We start from the raw sequence: 18,825 nt of genomic DNA, 5'->3' as shown, positions 1-18,825 counted from the left end.
ACACGCTGCAGTTTGTATAGCACAGTTGCTCGGAGGTTTGGACAATACATAATATTAATATTACTGGAGGTAAATGCCTTCACTTTGGTAGAGTGACTGTCAGTTGGTTGCTTTCTAGCAGAAGCAAGTTTGTCTCTCGTAACATCTAACCATCCAGCACCTTCCATATTTGCACAGTAGGTAATCATTATTGGGTGCATACACATCACATGTCATTTCTGGGTACGTACACCCTTACGCCCCACAGTATAGATTTTCCTGCATCTTATTAGTGTGTAAATATTAGGAGAGATGGCGTCATATGATATGTAGATCAGATACTTTACATTCTAGTAATGGCTAAAGATGACTGGCCCACTGAATGCCCCCACTCCATTGGGGCATGGCCCTCCTATGGCCTCTAAATGACTAGGGCCCAGTCTTGAATCTGCTTCTCCCATGGGCTTGAGTTACAGACAGGAAGAGATAAACACTAGTGAAATAATGTGTGTTTCTGTGTCTGGCATTTGGGTTTTGTCGCTTCTCTCTTTCTACCCGTCTTTCCACAGTACCCATCTTTAATTCTCCCAGTTTCTCTGTTCCCTCTCTCTGTTCCTCTCATTCTGTTTCTTCCTCTTTTTGCCGAACACTCTCTGTCTAGGTCTCTCGTTGTCTCCCTGCTGTTCCTCTGTGAGTCACTGCCACCATTGTTTTGTCATTTCTATCGCCCCGCGCTCCGATGTGACTTAATGACGGAGGAAATGGATTCCACCACAGGCTGAGAGGGGAACAGATTCTGTTGGATCAGAGTTGGAGGAATGCACTTCCACTACACTCAGGAGGACTGGGTTATGTTCATTAGTCACCAAACAGTAAAGCATTGAGTGAAATCTGGAGGGGCTACTTGTACTTTTCCAATAAGAATGAGCACGACCCATGTTATGGGTTTAAGGAGTACGGTAGTCAGCTTTCTGTGAAGATATCGTTTTTTTACCTGATGTTATGCAATGTAATGTTTTGCAATGTAAGATGATGTCAATAATATTGTGGTTCGATCCAACTCGGTTACAGAGTCACACTATCTCGCAACCAAATGTTACTTAGTAATGATCATATGCTGCAACTTGGTTAACCGTTTCAAAATAGGCCCCCAAGTAAGTAGGGATTAGGTCGATATAAAACTCACTAACAGTAGAATTTGCTGTCGAATATAGCTGGGAAACATGATTTTCTATCAACAAATAACCTTTTAATTCGTTACATTTTAGTCTCTCAAACCTGTTTTTATTTTGGCAACCCCGCTGCAGTGCCAATCCCCCACCCCCCCAACATGACCACTGAATACCACTGTTCTAGACTGAGGCTAACACACAGCTGAACTGGCAATGTGCAGGTTAACCGACAAATAATTGCTAAAATTCACCAACATTTGAATAATTTGCATTGGAACACGTGTATGCAACTATAATGTTTCTTAGGGAAAAGATTCCTCTAGCTTACATTCTAAAGAAACATTTGCATAATCCAGGGAGTTCGAGAGGCCCAGTTTGTAGTGTGCAGCCTGCCTGTCCTCCAGGCAGCGCCAGGTCTCTGCCTTCTGCCCTTACTGGAACTGCTGGGCAACCACAATCAATAAAACTCACTGGCATTGGAATAGATGCTGGGCCTAAGGACTAACATCTGTCTGTCTCTCTCTCTCTCGCTTGTATGCTTTTGTGTCAGTGTGTACTTTCCCGCGTGCTTTCACGTTGGTATCCTTCCTTCCTCTGAGCCTGTATGCATGGGAGTGCTCCGCTCGTCTGACTCGTCACCAGGCCAGCTCACCCCAATTAAGCCAGAGTTGGCCTTTCGACGCTGCTCTCGCAGCTAGCGATTTGGGGCTCCTCTCCCCACGCCATCAGCCCTGCCTTCCCTAACGCTGTTGGACACAGCCTTATTATCACCAGGGCTCGCCAGAGCCACACAAAGGGTTAGGCAAGGGCCACAAGTCCCCGGGCTCTCTCTCTCTCTCTCTCTCTCTCTTTCACACCATGGGGATGTGGACTGAGTAGGTCTGAGTGGACAGGGCTGGGGGTGTGGTTGTGTGCGTTTGCTTGCCTCTGGTGTCACAGGGCTACCTTGTGGTCACTTAGCACAGCTGGCGTTTAGGCTTGGAGAGGACGATGTTGAGAAAGAAGCACTAGCTTCTCCAACCCTTCCCCCTGGGAGTGTTCACCCCGTAGGCGAATGGTGTCACGAGTTGGTTGTCCTGCATAGTTCCTCGTTTTCTCAACCTGCTATGTTTCTGTGAAAGCAACATGAGCAGTGAGGCTAAAGGTCGGCCCGGCACATTGATGGCTGGCTGGTTTTATGGGCTTTCAAGTCTCTTTATGATTTTATGGGCTCGCTACTCTCTTTATGGTTTTCCTCGCACTCGAGCATTGTCCTAGATAAATTACTTTTGGATGAAAGCACACACAGAAAATTGGCCTACAATAAGAATTGAAAATGAATATAATACTCACTGCTAATTACATTTGTACTGAAACTTTGTCTGTCTAGCTATCAAGTTTCTTCTAAGTGTAAGTAGGCCTAACATCTTTCATTTGAAAGCCATGTAGTGCGAATGCAGGACACCTTCAGTGGTCTTTCTGTACACAGTTTTCAAAGACATGCTATGATAAAGTAGACCATGTGATATAGCCATATATATAGCCATGAATAAAGAATGGTACCAACACATCCTTCGAGAGCAACTTCTCCCAACCATCCAGGAACAGTTTGGTGACGAACAATGCCTTTTCCAGCATGATGGAGCACCTTGCCATAAGGCAAAAGCGCTAACGAAGTGGCTCGGGGAACAAAACATCAATATTTTGGGTCCATGGCCAGGAAACTCCCCAGACCTTAATCCCATTGAGAACTTGTGGTCCATCCTCAAGAGGCGGGTGGACAAACAAAACTCACAAATTCTGACAAACTCCAAGCATTGATTACGCAACAATGGGCTGCCATCAGTCAGGATGTGGCACAGAAGTTAATTGACAGCATGCCAGGGCGGATTGCAGAGGTCTTGAAAAAGAAGGGTCAACACTGCAAATATTGACGCTCTGCATCAACTTAATGTAATTGTCAATAAAAGCCTTTGACACTTATGAAATGCTTGTAATTATACTGCAGTATTCCGTAGTAACACCTGACAAAAATATCTAAAGACACTAAAGAGTCAAACTTTGTGGAAATTGATATTTATGTCATGCTCAACTTTTGGCAACGACTGTACAGTGCATTTGGAAAGTATTCAGACCCCTTAACTTCCCCCCCCAATAAAGATACATTACAGCCTTATTCTAAAATGGATTAAATTATTTTTTTCCCCTCATCAATCTACACACTACCCCATAATGACAAAGCAAAAACAGTTTTTTTAAAGTGTATGTGTGTCTACAATACCTTTCAAAAGTTTAACGTCACTCAGCTACTCCAAGTTTATTGTTTTAAAAGGCTAATTGATCATTAGAAACCCCTTTTGCAATTATGTTAGCACAGCTGAAAACTGTTGTTCTGATTTAAAGAAGCAATAAAACTGACCACCTTTAGACCAGTTGAGTATCTGGAGCACCAGCATTTGTGGGTTCGATTACAGGCTCAAAATGGCCAGAAACAACAAACTTTATTCTGGAACTCGTCAAGTCTATTCTTGTTCTGAGAAATGAAGGCTATTCCATGCGAGAAATTGCCAAGAAACTGAAGATCTCGTACAACGCTGTGTACTACTCCTTTCACAAAACTGCACAATCTGTCTCTAACCAGACTAGAAAGAGGAGTGGGTGGCCCAGTGCACAACTGAGCAAGAGGACAAGTACATTAGTGTCTAGTTTTGAGAAACACGCCTCAAGTCCTCAACTGGCATCCCGGAGTCGTTTCTATACTGTTGACATTGAGACTGGTGTTTTGCAGGTACTATTTAATGAAGCTGCCAGTTGAGGATTTGTGTAACTGTGATTTTTCAGTTTTATAACTAAATAAAAACAAGAGATCACGTTTACATAAGTATTCAGACCCTTTACTCAGTACTTTGTTGAAGTACCTTTTGCAGCGATTACAGCCTCATGTGTTCTTGGGTATTTCTCCAAATTCTATGCAGATCATCTCCAGCTTTGTCAGGTTGGATGGGGAGCATCGCTGCACAGCTATTTTCAGGTCTCTCCAGAGATGTTCGATCGGCTTCAAGTCCGGGCTCTGGCTGGGCCACTTAAGGACATTCCCAACACTTGTCCCGAAGCCACTCCTGCATTGTCTTGGCTGTGTGCTTAGGGTCGTTGTCCTGTTAGGTGAACCTTTGCCCCAGTCTGAGGTCCTGAGTGCTCTGGAGCAGGTTTTCACCAAGGATCTCTCTGTACTTTGCTCCGTTCATCTTTCCCTTGATCCTGACTAGTTTCCCAGTCCATCCCGATGGAAAAACATCTCCACAGCATGATGCTGCCCCCACCATGCTTCACCATAGGGATGGTATTGGCCAGGTAATGAACGGTGCCTGGTTTCCTCCAGCCTTGAGGCTTGGAATTCAGGCCAAAGAGATTAATCTTGGTTTTATCAGACCAGAGAATCTCGTTTCTCATGATCTGATAGTCCTTTAGGTGCCTTTTTAGCAAACTCCAAGCAGACTGTCATGTGCCTTTTGTTACTGTGGCTTCCGTCTTTTAGAAGGTAAATCTCTGACCTAGTCTGATGTCCTACCCTAACCAGAAACTGTGGATAGATGGTAGCATTCGCGTGAAACTGGAAGTGCGAACCACTGCATTTAACCATGGCAAGGTGACTGGTAATATGGCAGAATATAAACAGTGTAGTTATTCAATCCGCAAGGCAATCAAACAAGCTAAATATCAGTATAGAGATCAAGTGGAGTTGCAATTCAACGGCTCAGACATTAGACGAATGTGGCAGGGACTACAGACAATCACGGACTACAAAAGAAGAAAAAACACGTCGCAGAGACTGACGTCTTGCTTCCGAACAGGCTAAACACATTATTTGCACGTTTTGAGGAGAAGTGTCACCGACGCGGCCCGCTTTCAAGGACTGTGGGCTCTCCTTCTCAGTGTCCGACCTGAGGAAAACATTTTAAACGTGTTAACCCTCGCAAGGCTGCCGGCCCAGACAGTATCCCCAGCCGCGTCCTCAGAGCATGCGCAGACCAGCTGGCTGGTGTGTTTACGGGCATATTCAATCTCCCTATCCCAGTCTGCTGTCCCCACATGCTTCAAGATGGCCACCATTGTTCCTGGACCCAATAAAGCAAAGGTAACTGAGCTAAATCACTATCGCCCCATAGCACCCACTCCTGTCATTATGAAGTGCTTTGAGAGACTAGTCAAGGATCATATCACCTCCATCTTACCTGACACCCTAGACCAACTTAAATTTGCTTACCACCCCAATAGTTCCACATCACTCTGCACACTGCCCTCTCCCATCTGGACAAGAGGAATACCTATGTAAGAATGCTGTTCATTGACGAGCTCAGCATTCAACACCATAGTACCCTCCATGCTCATCATTAAGCTCGAGGCCCTGAGTCTGAACCCTGCCCTATGTAAATAGTCCTGGACTTCCTGATCACCTCCACTCCACTGATCCTCAACACTGGGGCCCCACAAGGGTGCGTGCTCAGTGTGTTCTCAGCCCCCTCCTGTACTCCCTGTTCACCCATGACTGCGTGGCCAAGCACGCATCCAACTCAAGTTTGCAAACGACACACACAACAGTAGTAGGCTTGATTACCAACGATGATGAGACAGCCTACAGGTAGGAGGTGAGGGCTCTAGGAGTGTGGTGCCTGGAAAACAACCTCTCACTTAACGTCAAAAAAAAACAAAGGAGATGATCATGGACTTCAGGAACAGCAGAGCGTGCACCCCCCACCATCTACATCGACGCGACTGCAGTGGGGTAGGTGGATAGAAATGGACCACCCATACAGACAGTGTGGTGAAGGCACAAGCATTTCTCTACACCCGCAATAACATCTGCTAATCACGTGTATGTGACCAATAAGATTTGATTTGAAGGTCCAGAGCTCTCTGGAGCAGGTTTTTCATCAAGGATCTCTCTGTACTTTGCTCTGTTCATCTATCCCTCTATCACTTGCTAGGGCAAAGTTTCACCTATCCCTCACATCTCAAGGATAATCAATGGAAACGGGATGCGCCTGTGCTCAATTTCCAGTCTCATAGCAAAGGGTCTGAATTCTTATGTAAATAAAGTATTTCTGTTTTCACTTTGTCTTTATGGGTTATTGATTGTAGGTTGATGAAAGAAATGTAATTTTAATCCATTTTAGCGTAAGGCTGTAATGTAACAAAATGCGGTTAAAGTGAAGGAGTCTGAATACTTTCCGAATTAACTGTATGTGTCTGTTTTGTCTATTGATTGACTGTCTGATTAAGACCGATAGAATTCCCATCATTCCTGCTGTAGGAGAGGAACAAGTGTGTTAGTGGGAAGTCTTACTGTGTTGCCAAGAGAAAGTGTGTGTTCTCTCTCTCTCTTGCCCTCTCACACACACACAAGCCTGCATCATCTATCAACCCATGATTGCCCCCTAGTGGTGTAAAGTAACACTCTCCCAAAGTACAGTTCCGTGTGCGTTACCGTATATGTGCTAGTGTGTATTCACATGCTGTGTAATATTGTGTGTGATGGGGCCCCCTGTCGGAGAACCCAGGCCTGCCCCATGTGAGGGCGGCTTTGGGCCGGGGCATTGATAGGAGATTTCTCTACCCCAGATTAGCAGGGCTGGGGCTTTCAGAAGAGAACCATGTTTATACAGCGAGCAGCACCCCGCTGACATCAAACGAGCCCTATGGGGGTATCGCACGGTGTCCAACTGTTTCCCCTCTGTTCAAAGGGTCCTGTGATCTCTCCCTCTTTCTCTCTTTCTCTCTTTTTGTATCCCTCACTTCGGTTCTCTTCCACTGTCAGGCAATGAGAGAAAGATGGAGGGAGATTTGAGAGAGGGATGATCGTGGGGGTCCGAGATGCTTGTGGGAGGGGAAGAGGCAGGGGAGCGAGGAAGACTGGGCGAGGGAGAGGAGGAGGCAGAAGTGAATGGCAGACTGAAGGCTAGTGTCCTGGAGCATTTGCCACAGACTGAGAACCTTTAGCCAGATCTACTCAACTTTTAGGCTCTGCAGATCTGGAAAGTTCATCACTTCCTGTAGTTTCCAATTACTTTACCTGAAGCACTGCTTTTCAGCACTGATATTTTTCATACTACAGTCAATGGTGGTAGGTTACTGATCAAAGTTGGTTGAAGTAGTTTGGTTTTGTCAAAATGATCATCTGATGTGCGTTCTTCCACTCCGTTGTGATTCTTCTAAACACACACTGAGATGTGCAATTGCGACCACACACATGGACACACAAACTTGTCGTCCCCCGCCCCACACATACTCACAATGACCTACGTCTGTCTGTCTGTCTCTCTCCCCCAGGTCTGTGGTTTGACTTGGAGATTTCGTACAGCGGCTCCTTCCTGATGACCCTGGAGACCAAGATGAACCTGATCAGACTGGGGAAGGACGGCGACTGTATGCGCTTCAGAGACCTCAGCAAGGATGGGTAAGGGGAAGGAACGGTCCTCACTAAACACTGACTGGTGTGTGACCTACTCTAGTAATGATTGTAAACATTAACACTGTTAAAGGTTCACACTGTTTTCCTCCTCTGAACACATGATAATGACAGAATTAGCTTTCCACGGGGTCAGGGGTTAGCTACACTTCTCTTTTAACTCGTCTTCTGTACACCACCTTTTTCTCCATCCTTCCTTACGTGTTCCTGGACGCACACCCTTGCGTGTTCCTGGGCGCGCACCCGTACGTGGATATTGTCTTCACCTGGTGAGTGCAGCGTTTCTCTGGGGCCTTCTCGTTTCCATTTCCGTTCCATTTCAGTCTGTTTTTGTGGACATTTCATTACGTGTAGCTTCCATCCCATCTAACTGACATTGTGAATGGGTTCATTTTGTCAGTGTTCAGACTGTGTGTCCTCATGTGAATTCTAAAACCAAGGGGATCTCAAGAGGATGCATCAGTCCATACTCAATCAGTGTTTTCCATTAGCGCCGGCTAATCAGCCGATTTACCGACTCATTTACAGCTTGCTACATTTTCCACTTCATATTAACTACGTTACTTTTCATTTAAAAGTTTAACTTCACTAGTCCGTCGAGCCCTGTCGCACTCGAATGGGCGATATGCATCTTCTAAAGAGCTATTGGTAGGATAGGCGCCTGTCAGTCACGAAGCGAGCGATGACGGCGAAACGCAGCAGAGAGGAACATGCGAAGCGAGAGATTTCACTCTCACCCAAAAATGTTCCAAAATAATCCCAATGAGTTTCTATGGGATTATTTTGGACCGACGCTTGTCGCCTGTCGGATTTCTTTACACAGAGTTGGTAGAGAGCTTGATGCTCATGATTTTGCATGTCCTATGTAATATACAGTTGAAGTCAGAAGTTTACATACACTTAAGTTGGAGTCGTTAACTTGTTTTTCAACCACTCCACAAATGTATTGTTAACAAACTATAGTTTTGGCAAGTCGGTTAGGGCATCTACTTTGTGCATGACACAAGTCATTTTTCCAACAATTGTTTACAGACAGATTATTTGTTCAATTGAAATTGAATTAATTTGACTAAGTTTATCATAAGACATGAACAGAATGCATCAACGCAACTTTCTAAACTGGCAATGAAAATGACCGTCTCTTTGTGCGGTGCAGGGGTCTACCACTTTGTGTAAATCATTAGCAATTATGCTAAAGAAAACAGTCTTCTGGTAGATGGGAAAACCTTCCCAACTTGCACAGTTAAATGTTAACTACAAAGTACCATATGCTTACCTTGGAAAATGATATCATGAGTGGGCATTTGTTGAAGCTGGAAACTACACACTAAATTTCTCTAGTTTTTTTTCTTCTCCCAGACCTCAAGTGGTCTCCTGATGTGGTTTAAGCATTCTTGTGGACTTTTAAATTGTGAATTTGAAATGGAAAACCTGACACAAAGGTAAACCTCTTAAAAACCAAACCTTTTAATACATTTCTCTAGATCATGTGGGCTATTTACTTCATATTTCTGTTTTAATTAAATACATAATTTGAAGAACAAACATCAATGTGGCATTTCATATCTCGCAGTTAAACTGTAAATAAATCTTTAATCTCAAATGTTTAATGTTCTCTTACTTAGTCCTGATAATATAAGCCTAGACCGAGACAATATTCAAAACAGCTAACAATACACTGAATTCATATATTTTCAGTCTTTCTGCACAATACCACAAAAAATGTGAGAGAAAAACTTGATAAAGTATTTAATAATTCAATGTACCAGAGGCCACCAAAATGGAGTTAATCCTTCAATAATGAGCTCAATTTTGCCCCCAGGATCGGGGGAGCCTAGCTGGCAATTTTATTTCTATTTGGCTGGCTAGTCTATGTACTTGTGGAAAACACTGCTCAATCGTTTGACCACCGGAGGGAGCCTTTGAGACGCTTTGATAGTATTTCGTATTGGCATTACCAGAGAATTTAAAACCTTTTTTGTAATAACATAGTATATGGGATTGATTTAAGAAATTTGGCTTAATTAATTTGATTAATATTGTGGTGTTTCTATTCAGGGAAAAACGAAACCCCTCACGTTAGGATGGAATGGAAAATATGGCGCTGAACAATGTGACAGTTTTCTTTTTCCTTTTTTTACCTTTATTTAACTAGGCAAGTCAGTTAAGAACAAATTCTTATTTTCAATGACGGCCTAGGAACAGTGGGTTTAACTGCCTGTTCAGGGGCAGAACGACAGATTTGTACCTTGTCAGCTTGGGGGTTTGAACTTGCAACCTTCTGATTACTAGTCCAACGCTCTAACCACTAGGCTACAGGATTGGAGGATTCATAATTGTTTGCCTTCATTAGACAACTTTGTTCCAATATTTCTGTAAATCAGTTATATTTATTCCCATAGTAATTCGTTATGGATCATAACTAAAGCATTTTGAGTGTTTTTAAAAATAATTTTATTAACGAAATGTATTTTTGTATATTAGGCTACTGTGCAGTCTATAATACATACTGTAGTAAACATGGGAAAGTGTCTAATTCCTTACATAAGGGAGAGCAGGCCATGTCTGTACTGCAGAATGCGGGAGACCGGGGTTCAAATCCCCGTTGGGGAGGAAGGAGTAGCCTGTCCCAGATGTGTTATTTCATAATTGTGATGTCTTCACTATTATTGTACAATGTAAAAATATAGAAAAATCTTGGAATGAGTAGGTGTGTCCAGACTTTTGACAGGTACGGTTAAATAAAGGTTACACTAAGAGCATAACATTTCTGCACCCTAATTTTCAAATTATTGTCTAACCAATACCCAAATGGAGATTAAGTGAAAATAAAAATCTCATTGATTTATCAAGACCAGTTCCCATGCTTCCTCAGAGCAGCGCGAAACGGTGCTAAAATAGTTGTAGGCATTTGCTTGTATGCTCTTTAAATAAATAAGACCATTTTTAACAGCACATTACTCAACACTAGTGAGACTCATTTCGCCTATGGTAGGCCTGTACTGTACTGTAGTACATCGATGAGAAATTCTAATTCAATGACGAGACTCTCCGCCAATAATTACATTTAGAGGATTGGAGGACTCTAAATTAATATCTAAGGGGTATTTTCCATTAGGATCTGTGATAATATCTGATAATATCTAAGGGGCTTTTATATAATTCTAAATTAAATAATAATAATAATCACTTTGTTTAAAAAGTAATGAATGGCTACACCTGCTACAGTTGTGATGTCTTCACTATTGTTCTACAATGTAGAAAATAGTAAAAAAAATAAAGAAAAATCCTGGAATGAGTAGGTGTGTCAACTTTTGACTGGTAATTAATTGGATTAATATTAATATTATTAATATTAATATTATTATAATGAAAAACCCTCTGGATTTCTGTTAGGGTGGAACGAAAAATATGGCGCTGTACAACGTGACAGTCGACAGTACAGTACTTGGCTATTTAGGTAAAGAATCCCTGTGTCGAGGAGACGAGAGACCGGGGTTCAAATCCCCGACGGGGAGGAAGTAGGCTTATCTCAGAGTCCCCATGCTTGTCTCAGAGCAGTGTGAAACGGTGCTAAAATAGTTGTAGGCTTTTGCTTCTAACTTCAATATTCTCTTTAAATAAGACCAACACCATTTTTAGCAATATATCTACAAATGTTTTTTTTCCAACGATGTGACTCTCCGCCAATAATTACATGTAGAGGATTGGAGGACTCTATATTACTAAGGGGCATTTTCAGTTAGATCGGTGAGAATATCTATGGGGCTTTCATATAATTCTACATTTATTAATAATAATAATCTCTTTGTTTAAAAAGTAATGATATTTTGGAGATTTAGTTTTCATGTAACCTAGAGTGAGCGAGGGGAAAAAGGCCATTCTTGAACATGAGGTGAGACTTTCTCAGTCATTTGTAAATAAAGGCAGTTTGTTATTTGGAATGATTTATTTCTGGAGAATCCGAACTTGTTTATTTAGCAGACATCACTTGCTTATATTCAGCCTACACAGGTAAGAATATCATGGAATATTTTTACATTTTTGTTTCTCCGTGCTTGTCTCAGAGCGGCGCGATGCAATACACCGGGAAGGCTAGATATTTTGTGCCCACTCGTGATCTCTCTCTTCGGTTACACATCCTTGGAATAGCAGAGCAGCATAACGGTCCGGGCGGCCCTTGCTGTGCCTGGTGAGCAGTTGGTCAAGTTCTGTTGTCAGAAGAGGAATGGGAATGTCAGTGTGAACCGAAAACCTGACGGAACCGTATGTTGACTCTGCCTGTCTGTGGTGGAGTTCCAGAGCTTACAGGTGTAAAAGGCATGAATTGTGACTCAATCTCATTCATCGCCCTTTTCAACGCTTGAGTGAGTCAATGATTTCAATGATTCGTCTGACAAACAAAGAACTTTGTGTCCTGCGTGGCCAGGCATGGATCAAAGCTGGCAAGACATTGAATAACATCATCTTCACAGACGAATCAACCGTGGAAGAAGATCTAAAATATTAACGAAAGCATAAAGATGTTGATGAAGAAAAGTTGTTTTGAGTTAGATATGTAACACTATAGAGTACATAAGCATCGAATACATTGCAAGTTGAGGGATTTTCACAACAGTAGCCAGGCTATAAAAATATAAATAAATATTGATTGACATTTGATTGATGAGCTACATTCTTTATTGTAACCACAATGTCACACACAATTTGTATCTACCTTTCCAATTACTTTTAGAGTTTGAGATTTACAAATGTGCGCTTTTAATGATTGTTTTATGTAGGATGCTACATTTGACCAGTTGCAATTGTAAGTAGGCCTAATAAAATAAAAATCTAACTTCTACTAGGATGTTAAGCCTCATAGCCTTCCTCAGCCAGTTAACCTGTCTAGGACCCCCCCCCCCCCCCAACATTCTGCTGAAATGGCAGCGCGGGATATTCAAAAATATTTTTTTAGAAATATTTAACTTTCACATCTTGTTAATCTACCCATCGTGTCAGATTTTTCAATTGTTTCACAGCGAAAACACAACATATATTTATGCTAGATCACCACCAAATCCCCAAAAACACAGCCATTTTTTCCCAGCCAAAGATGGTCACAACAGCAGAAATAGAGAAAATTAATCACTAACCTTTGATAATCTTCATCAGATGACACTCATAGGACATCATGTTACACAATACATGTATGTTTTGTTCGATAATGATGCCATCTATTTTGAAGTGAACCAGTCCCTCCTGAAGCAAAGCACCCCCACAGCATGATGCTGCCGCCCCCATGCTTCACGGTTGGGATGGTGTTCTTCAGCTTGCAAGCATCCCCCTTTTTCTCCAAACATAACAATGGTCATTATGGCCAAACAGTTCTATTTTTGTTTCATCAGACCAGAGGACATTTCTCCAAAAAGTACGATCTTTGTCCCCATGTGCAGTTGCAAACCGTAGTCTGGCTTATTTATGGTGGTTTTGGAACCGTGGCTTCTTCCTTGCTGAGCAGCCTTTCAGGTTATGTCGATATAGGACTCGTTTTACTGTGGATATAGATACTTTTGTACCTGTTTCCTCCAGCATCTTCACAAGGTCCTTTGCTGTTGTTCTGGGATTGATTTGCACTTTTCGCACCAAAGTCCGTTCATCTCTAGGAGACAGAACACGTCTCCTTCCTGACCGGTTATGATGGCTGCGTGGTCCCATGGTGTTTATACTTGCTTACTATTGTTTGTACAGATGAACATGGTACCTTCAGGTGTTTGGAAATTGCTTACAAGGATGAACCAGACTTGTGGAGGTCTAAAAAGAGGCACTGAGTTTGAAGGTAGGCCTTGAAATACATCCAATTGACTCAAATGATGTAAATTAGCTTCTAAATCAGAAAATCAGAAGCTTCTAAATCCATGACATCATTTTCTGGAATTTTCCAAGCTGTTTAAAAGCACAGTCAACTTCTGACCGACTGGAATTGATACAGTGAAATAATCTGTTTGTAAACAATTGTTGGAAAAATGACTTGTGTCATGCACAAAGTAGATGTCCTAACCAACTTGCCAAAACTATAGTTTGTTATCAATACATTTGTGGAGTGGTTGAAAAACGAGTTTTAATAACTTCAACCTAGCTCAAGCTAACTTCACACCTAGCTCAAGCTGAGGAGAGGGGGGGAAGGGGGTTCACACCTAGCTCGGCTATTAGACAATTCTTTAGTTAAAGTTGAATAGTCTATTGTTCAGTTATAGCCCATCCAGTTACACTTGTGAAAAACTAATAATAATGCTTTTTCCCCTTTCCACATGTTAAAGATACCAATTGATAGTGTTTTTAGCCACAATCGGCCCCAACCCCATAATACATTTAGGAACAGTCGATAGCGTTCTGGCCTTCGGACTAGAATGTTGAGGGTTCGAAACCTGCTCCCTGCTTTGTTTCATTACATTATTATGCCAGTCTCAGAGCAAATAGCCTGGATTGTTACTCCCATCTCGTTCCTCGCTCTCTTCCACGCGTCATTCAGCACGCTTGCGGGCGTGCTGGCAGGATATACTGTTATTTTATTCTGTATATATGAATTACAAATCAGCCTTTACGTAAAATCATGTTTCTAGTCTATTGCATAGTTACAAATATGCACAATCGTTTATCTCTACATTAACTAACATATTCCTCTCAATTGTACATTTTTTGCTTGACTCGTTACATTATAACAACTTACATTTGCTTCCCCCGTAATGTTTTGTCAGCCATCTTTGCTGAAGAAAGTCACCACGGACGGGTGGCTCTCGTCAAATTCGTCATTGGAACCACTCGATATGATGGGTCATATAAAAACCTTGGGACCTAAATGCATAATGAGGGCTCTAACTCCCCCTTGTGGTGGTCTGTAGCAATGGGTACCTCTAAGTCCCGCAGTGTAAGCTTGCAACTTTTTAAATGAGGAATCACTGTTAACAGGCTTTGTAGTTCTAAGAGTCAGCTTTCCCTCTGAAAACAATGGAGATGAATCCATACTGAATCGTGTGTGTGTGCGCCAGGTACAGACCACGGACGTACTGCCTAGCTGACAGTGATGAGGAGTCATCCAGTGCTGGGTCCTCAGACGAAGAGGATACTTCAGAGGTCACCAATGACGTCCCTGGGACAGAGGGGTGAGTATTTACTTTTACCCTGATTATTTACCTTGGTTACCTTTAAAGTACCTTTCCATACAACTTTCATGTAATCCATACTTGATCTTAATGCAGACTTTCACGTAAATCAAGGTAGGTTTGCGCGACAAAGTTCAACCCCTAAATCTCTCCTCTCCTTCAGACACATGGGGGGCCGCCAGCCCAGTAAGATCATGCGCTTCGTGGACAAGATCGCCAAGTCCAAGTACTTCCAGAAGGCCACCGAGACGGAGTTCATCAAGAAGAAGATGGAGGAGGTGTCCAACACGCCCCTGCTGCTCACCGTGGAGGTTCAGGAGCTCAGGGGCACGTTGGCCGTCAACATCCCACCCCCGCCCACTGACAGGATATGGTATGTTCTAAGACGGCTTCATAGAGTTACACATCATACCTCTGCCCAGCAACAGGATACAACACATTCATACCACCACAATACATAATGAATAGACTTTAATATTATATTATCGGGGTGTCAATCAAACACTTGTTGGCATTCTTGTGCATTAGTTAATTATGTTCTGCAATGCACTTGTGCCCTCTGCTGGTGACTGATTACATCCCTGGAAAACTGACATCTTGTGTGCCTTATTATTCTGAGTAACCTTTACCATTAACTTGCCCACATACTACAATAACAAATCGCTCATTGCTGCATGATCTGTTATAGTTGAAATCTACACTCTGGTGTTTCTCTAGTGTGTTTACTGACTCTGATTTGAATCGCAGGTATGGCTTCAGGGGTCCACCCCACCTGGAGCTGAAGGCTCGGCCCAAACTGGGAGAGAGAGAGGTCACACTGGCCCACGTCACCGACTGGATCGAGAAGAAACTGGACCAGGAGTTTCAGGTATGTGTGTGTGCGCGTGATACCGTACTTTGTCCAAACTCTGTCAGCATACTACATCAAATGTAACATCTCTGAATCTTCTCTTTGACGTAGAAAATCTTTGTCATGCCAAACATGGATGACCTGTGGCTGACCATCATGCACTCTGCCATGGACCCCCGCTCTTTTGGAACGCCCTCCACCTCCACCGTCGATACGACCCAGAGGGAAACGGAGCCTTCCGAAACAGAGGGGGGCACCACTAACGGCATATGAAGGATTGTTTACAGTATTTACCTGATACGTGTGAATTAGAATGGGAGCCAGGGGGCTTTGAAGTAGTATAAGGCCTATTGGTGCATAAGGACATACAAAAAGACTTCTGTTACCACATTGACATTCCAATAGCTCCATACCCAAGGGTCTTTTTTGTCACTGGCAGAACAGGATGACCTCAGTCATCAGATGAACTTTGACTTTTTAACAAGCTCACTGACCGAACGAGACAGAAGTCAGTCAACCAACCAGGAAGGAGAAACACTAAAAATAAAAACTCACTTTCTGCTCTGTTTTTTTAAAATCTGCGTAGGATGAACTATTTTTCTCAGAATGGCACAAATGTAACAGTGATACAACCTAGTGGTATAGGTGGAGCGGTGTGGAGAGTTTCTGTGAGTTATAAGGTTACACAGTGTCCTATGAACACATGGTTATTTCGCATTCGCCCTTCACCTTACGTCCTAGGTAGGAAACAACTTATGTTTGGGGACCCAAATCAAGAAATGGTTGAATGAGACGGGCAACCTCTAGATTATACTTTTGTTATTGTACGGGTGTGTCTGCAAGAGAGTGCATGTGTGTGTGGAGCCTGACAATAAAAGCAGGAGTGCATCCTTTTGACAATGTCACGTGTATTATTTGCCATATGATATAAGACATCTAATGCACCCTATGCTTTGTCCAGGTGAACACTAAGTGTATTCACTTGTGTTGTGACCCCACGTCTCTTACTGCTCGGGGTAGAAGTACCCCCTTTACCACAGGTCTAGAATCAGATTACCCCAAATCCTAACCGTTTTGTGGATGAGAAAATGTCTGACCCTATAGCAGTGGTAAAGGGGGAAAAGTTCTACCTACAGTATTCCCCTCTTAACTGTACACCACACCGCTTCGTATGCAAACGATCACTGTGTCCATATCTGTATGGAAGCAGCTATATGAAGCCCCTCCCCTCAATTTTCTCTGCAAGCCAATGCTGTAGGGTTAGCCGTCATTACCTAGGCAACACGTGTCTTTAATTCACTAATGCCTATGCAAGTTCCTTGCTAACTAAGGACATGGACATGAGGTGAGCAATGAGAAAATAGTGTATATATATATATAATCTTGTGAAGATATGTATTTCTGAAAAGGTGTACATAATGGGCCTTAACACCTTTGTTGAATGTATGTATGTATGGCTATATTGACATTGGACTGTTTTATTGTCTGTTGTACGGAAACTATTCCTAACCAATCACATGGATTATGTTGATTGGGGTATGCCAAGTATTGCACAACTAAAACAGAAGTTTTGATTGATGTTTTCCTTGTAAACACTATTAATGAAATACTATCTACAGACATGTATTGCATATTTGCAGTGCTATTGTGTTATGCTCTCTAGCATGTACAATACCCGTGGCACATGTTGAGACCATTCCTGTTGTAACCTCGGAACAACAGTTTTTCATGGTTTTTTTTTTTTTTTCAAATGATGTAGGAAGTGTTATGCTTTTTTTTTAAATGTTGTTTTATGTATTTTCAAATGGCCATCATCCACAGTTGCCAATGCATGGAAATGAGCCCCTTTGCCAGACATGCTAAATGATACTTGGTAGAGTTAAACTATATGATGTACTGTGCCCTTTGCCCAAACCATCATTAATATTAAAATAAACTGTTAACTCAAACCATAATTGTAGTCTCAAATCATCACTATTGAAGTCTGAATCACCTCCTATACTCTACTGTTATGTTTTCTTCATTTTGAGTTTAAGTTTTAAATGCACAGTTTTAGCATTTGATTTGTTTACATGAATTCCTATTTGTTTTTCCATTCGTTCCATTTATTTGTCAGGACACTAAAGAACTGTTGTAGAATGTCTGAGATGAAGGTTTTTAACTTTCCTTCTACTTCTAATTCTAATACTTCTACTTCTAATTTGGTTTCTTGTTTAATTTTCGTTTTAGCGATTATTCAGTTAGTAATATTATTATTGGAACCCTTGATAAAGATGACGCAAAAATACTCAAATAAATTATACAAATACTGCGCTATATTGCATGCAATTTTATGTTGAAAATGTGATTTATTGTATATTAACACAATTGCCCAGAGAAAGAGATTTAGTTTCAAAAGTAATAAAACAATTCTCAAAAAGATAGGTGTCAAAGTTATTGGCCCCCCCTGTTTTCAGTACTCCAGCACCGTACCTTTGTGAGGATAATGACACTGAGGCTTTAAAGAAAAAGATTAGAGAACACAGTGGGAGGGATCTTGGACCGTTCATCCATACAGAATCTTTCCAGATCCTTGTTAAGGGGATGGTGCTAAGACTATTGAAAACAGGGGTGCCAATCATTTTGACCCCTCTTTTTTATTTTCTTTAATTGTTTAGCAAAATCTCGTTCTCTGAGCAATTGTATTAGTATAAATAATAGAATTCCCCAGTTTTTTGGAGTGTACAAAATAGCTTAGTATTTGTATTTATTTTATACAGTATTTTTGCTCATCTTTATCAAGGGTGCCAATAATTATGGACCTGAATGTAGGTCCTCGTACCAGGTTGGAATTAGAATGTTTTGTAACGCTTTGTCTGCTTTCCTGAAATACAATGAGGACAGAATAATGATATGAATAGCACATCAGATTTATAATAATGAGTTGATGATTCTGCAAATAGATGGCTTATTTAGATTTTTAAGGACAAATTTGTTGAGCCTCATCCATGTCTACTGCTTGGCTGAAACTTGGTCTCTTAGTTGGTTGAGACCAAATTTCCCTAAAGGAAGTGCTTTAAAATAAGGCCTTTTTATTTTTATAAATGTTGATTTAGCAGGCCTTGTTATTTTCTGTTATTGATTTTGTATGACTGAATTGCAATGGTATTGTGGTACAAATGATTAAAAAAAGATCAACTTGCTTTGTAATTATTTGCTCTTGATTGAAATAAAGTTTTTTTAATAAACCATTTTTTT

General features: G+C 41.7%; 1 protein-coding gene across 3 annotated transcripts in view; it reads left to right on the top strand.

Annotated features, from left to right (window-relative positions):
- The window catches only part of LOC124015253 (testis-expressed protein 2-like), a 66,468-nt gene extending 47,650 nt beyond the window's left edge, over positions 1–18,818 (top strand). For 2 of the 3 annotated variants that reach the window (XM_046330356.1, XM_046330357.1), the window contains exons 9-13: positions 7,458–7,584; positions 14,625–14,738; positions 14,902–15,111; positions 15,486–15,606; positions 15,700–18,818. In XM_046330356.1, the coding sequence (XP_046186312.1) occupies positions 7,458–7,584; positions 14,625–14,738; positions 14,902–15,111; positions 15,486–15,606; positions 15,700–15,861 (734 nt within the window). In that variant the 3' untranslated portion in view covers positions 15,862–18,818. The remainder of the gene's footprint in view (positions 1–7,457; positions 7,585–14,624; positions 14,739–14,901; positions 15,112–15,485; positions 15,607–15,699) is intronic. The other variant, XM_046330358.1, reaches the window with a different exon arrangement.
- Positions 18,819–18,825: the final 7 nt, after the last annotated feature.

This window comes from Oncorhynchus gorbuscha, linkage group LG26 (genome assembly GCF_021184085.1).
Source record: "Oncorhynchus gorbuscha isolate QuinsamMale2020 ecotype Even-year linkage group LG26, OgorEven_v1.0, whole genome shotgun sequence".
NCBI classification, from domain to species: Eukaryota; Metazoa; Chordata; class Actinopteri; order Salmoniformes; family Salmonidae; genus Oncorhynchus; species Oncorhynchus gorbuscha.
Note: the sequence above shows the minus strand (reverse complement) of the source record. Positions and strands in the feature narration are given on the sequence as shown.